The following is a 4,004-nucleotide window of genomic DNA, read 5'->3' as shown; positions in this document are numbered from 1 at the left end:
CAAGTAAAACCTATGAGACGACCCTACTTCCTATCACCTCTCAGTCTCTAAGAAGGTGTCTACCTGCTGATTATATTCAATTAATACACTCACTTAAACCCTACGGTTGATCACCCCGCAAACAAACCCTAAACACTAAGTAAAGAGTCCTAAAAAGCAACAATCAATCAAAACTCATTCAATTAATCAAAGCAAAAGGTATATGAGTGTAATTAACAAATTCACAGCCACTAAACACAACCTAATTCAATGTTAAAACAAACTTTACATTAACAAATCAAGCCATGATCATCAACAATCCAAACTACTTACTAAAACATACCAATATTCATCTAACCTAGGTAGAACTAACTAATTTAGCCTAACATGATTTTTGGACAGCAGATAATATTCAAATTAAACATCATAAACATCATTATAAACATAAGTAAACTCATTTAATGATCAAGAACTATCACACACAAGTCAAACTTCAAATTACTTGCAAAACAATCCAACAAAAAACTTAAACTTAACTAGTTAGGGTTCTTGAACAAGAGACAAAGTTTATGAATGAATTACTTAAGGTTTATGGCTAAGATTATGAGTTTAGATGATGCCTAGCAGCTGTAACAAACTGCCCTCGGTCCTTTTCTTCCTTTACCAGCCGTCACCTATGCAAAACCCTAGCCGCCACCCTTTTTTTCTTCCTTGCTCCTTGCTGGCCGATCACAATTATGGCTAGAGTTAGGGTTTTGTTATTTTTTTAATTAATATAATATGGCATGTAAGGCTTGAACTTGTGGGCTTGGGTCGAGCCTTGACTTGTAGATTTAAAACTTGACCAATTAAGCCCCTAAAGTCTTCAAATATCACTCTTTTTCCACCAACTTTCATAACCTACAAGTAAACATTCAATCTTTGTAAAAATAAGCATAAACAAGCCAAAAAACTTAATAATTAAACTAATTAAGTACTTAAATAATGATAAAACTCTATCGAAAGTAAGTGTGTTTTACAGCACATCAACCTTCATCACCAAGACTTTGTAAGAGACTAACACATATTTCAATTTGGAAACGTTATGTATATATCACATACTCTAACTTACTCGTTTGTTTAAGACCTACCAATGCACCGATACAACTAAGCACACAGTCTTTTACGCCTATTTTTATACTTATATTTAGAATATAAATTATCAATGTACTATAATTTCCCTTTTTTTGCTTCAAAGCTCATTTTGAGGGGCACATTTTTAATCTTTTTGGATTTTCAAAACATCTGAATGTTTTTGGATTTTATCTATACAAACAGAAAACACAATATTTTTTGTATTTTTTCCATTTTTCTCCCCTTAAAACCCAAAATATTAAAGATTGAAAGATAACAAGCAAAACTATACAAATCAAAAAAATGATTATCCGAGCTTTGGATATTAGCCAGTGATTTTAAACCAAGCAAAAATTTGAATCTTGTTTTATTTAAAGCTTTGGTTAAAAGGTCTGCCTTTTGATGATCCATGTGAACTTTTTTCAATATCAATTAATTTCTTTTCATAGCAGTCACGGATAAAATGATACCGAATTTCAATATTTTTATTTTAGTGTGATGAAAGGGGTTCTTCATTATACATATGGAAACCGAGTTATCAATAAAAATAGAAGTAGTAAGAAACTTCAAACTGTAATCCCGCAAATATTGCTGGATCCATAAAAGCCTGTGAACAACAACTCGAGGCTATCACGTATTTGGCTTCAACAGTTGAAGTGGAGACATTTTTCAACTTTTTACACTGACAGTAGACAAGCCGGTTTCTAAGAACTGACAACCCGACATCGTTGACTTGAAGTTGATCTTGCATCCTCCATAGTTGGAATATGAGAAAATAGTAAGATCGAAACTATCATCCTTGGGATACAATAACCCGATGTCAGGATTACCCCTCAGATAGTGAAAGATACGTTTCACAGCCGCCAGATGAGTCACTCGGGGACTTGCTTGATATCTGGCACACAAAAAAACAACAAACATTGTATCAGTACATGATGTTGTAAAATACGTTAACGAACTATTCATCGCTCTGTAAAGGGTCGGATCAACGGTATCCTCCAACTCGTCCGGTGACAAATTATGACACACGGCAATAGGAGTAGAAGGGAAGTTTTTGGCAGTTATCTTGAATCGACTCAAGACATCGTTCACATACTTCATTTGATGGATAAAGATTCCGACTTCAGACTGTTGAACCTGCAACCCTAAAAAGAAACTCATTTCTTCCATCGAGCTCATCTCGAACTTGGTCTGCATCGACTTTTCGAATTCCTTACATAACTTGTCATTTGTGGAGCCAAATATGATGTTATCGACATAAATCTGGACAGGGAGCAAATCTTCTTCGACAGTCTTGTAAAAGAGAGTACAATCCACAATCCCTTGTTTGAAGCCACTATCAGTTAGATGGTCAGCAAGTGTGCTATTGCAAGATCTCAGGGTTTTGTGAAGACCATATAGAGCCATGTTTAAATTATAAACACGGTCTAGATAGTAAGGATCTTCAAAACCATGAGGCTTCTTCACATACACCTTTTAATGAAGTTCCCTGTTAACAAACGCACTCTTAACGTCAATTTGATAAACTTTGAAATTCTTAAAGGTATTGTAGGCTAGAAAGATACATATAGCCTCCAATATTGCAACAGGAGCGTAAACTTCTGTGTAATACACGCCTTCTTGCTGATTGAATCCTTGCATAACCAGCCATGCCTTATTTCTAATGATAACCCCACGATCATCCTTTTTACATTTAAACACCCTTTTTATGATAGGCTTCTTAACCCAATCAGGTTTATCAATGAAATCCCATATACGCAGTCGCACAAACTGTTGCAACTCTTCTTGAATTGCCTCAACCGATGAAGAATCTTGAAGTGCCATAGGAACACTTTCCGGCTGTACTTAAGATGAAAAGCAAGAGTATCGGGAATTACTCATGATTCCTGAAGCATACATGCCAGCATATGCACACAATACCTTATCGTCACATACATTAGCGACCTGATGTCACATACGAACACCAACAATAAGATGACCAATGATGTTGTCCTGAGGATGATACGTGTTAATCCAAAAATTCAGATTCACATACACAACAACATTGTCTTCTGGGTTAGAGATGTTCTATTCAGCTGCTAACTCATTCACTGTTTAAATTCTACAACAAGTAACTTAGTAACTTCTGAAGTATTCACAAATGGAGCAGATGAAGACTATTCAAAATGAACATCATCAGAAGAAACATAAACATCATCAGTTGTCTCAGGTTGATCTTTTACCACAATATCATCATAAATAAAAGACCTTGGTTGAGAAAACATATGTTCTTTAAAATAGGCACAAGCCAAGTATTTATTTGGTAACTCAACCGATGGGGTAAACGACTTAAATAACTCCACGTAATCGAACATCCAATCAGGTCCCTTTCTAGCAGGTGGTGTAGTGTATCATTGACAATCCACATGATACCATTCTTCTACACATCACGATTAAATGTTAAAGACAAATTTCTTAGGCGACGCATACCCAAGAAAATAACCTTCAATTTCCTTTTCATCGAATTTACCCGTCTCTCGTTTAAGTAAAGTATAAGGACACCCAAAAGGTTCGAGGAATTTTAAGTTAGGCTTATGGTTATTGAGTAGCTCATAACTCGTCTTCTTGAGCTTTTTTACCGTTAGAACACTTTTAAGCGTATAGAAGCGGTGTTCAAAGCTTCGTTCCAGAATTGAATATGAAGCTTTGAATCCGCTAACATGGTCTTGTAGCTTCAATCAGTGTTCGATTCTTTCTCTCAGCAACACCATTCTGTTATGGCACATACAGAGCACTGTATTCTCTAAGAATTCCCTTCTGAATACAGAAAAAGTACAAAATATTGTTCTTGAACTCTGTGCCATTATCACTTAGAATTCGTCTCACTTTATGTTTTTAAAGTGGTTCGATCTTAGTGATCAATTCTGTACAAG

General features: G+C 35.4%; 1 protein-coding gene across 1 annotated transcript; it reads right to left on the bottom strand.

Moving 5' to 3' along the window:
• Positions 1–2,568: 2,568 nt before the first annotated feature.
• On the bottom strand, positions 2,569–2,916 carry LOC143587331 (putative mitochondrial protein AtMg00820). Its single transcript, XM_077068650.1, has one exon. It carries the CDS (start codon positions 2,914–2,916, stop codon positions 2,569–2,571), a length of 348 nt encoding a protein of 115 aa, XP_076924765.1.
• Positions 2,917–4,004: the final 1,088 nt, after the last annotated feature.

This window comes from Bidens hawaiensis, unplaced genomic scaffold, assembly GCF_021521415.1.
Source record: "Bidens hawaiensis isolate Kalapana, Puna unplaced genomic scaffold, B.hawaiensis_p1.1 tig00035460_1, whole genome shotgun sequence".
Lineage (NCBI taxonomy): Eukaryota > Viridiplantae > Streptophyta > Magnoliopsida > Asterales > Asteraceae > Bidens > Bidens hawaiensis.
This window is presented reverse-complemented; position numbering and strand designations above follow the sequence as displayed.

What these genes read in the sequence shown, in the direction of transcription:
- LOC143587331 (XM_077068650.1), bottom strand. Translation starts at nt 2,916, where the DNA reads ATGGCACTTCAAGATTCTTCATCGGTTGAGGCAATTCAAGAAGAGTTG.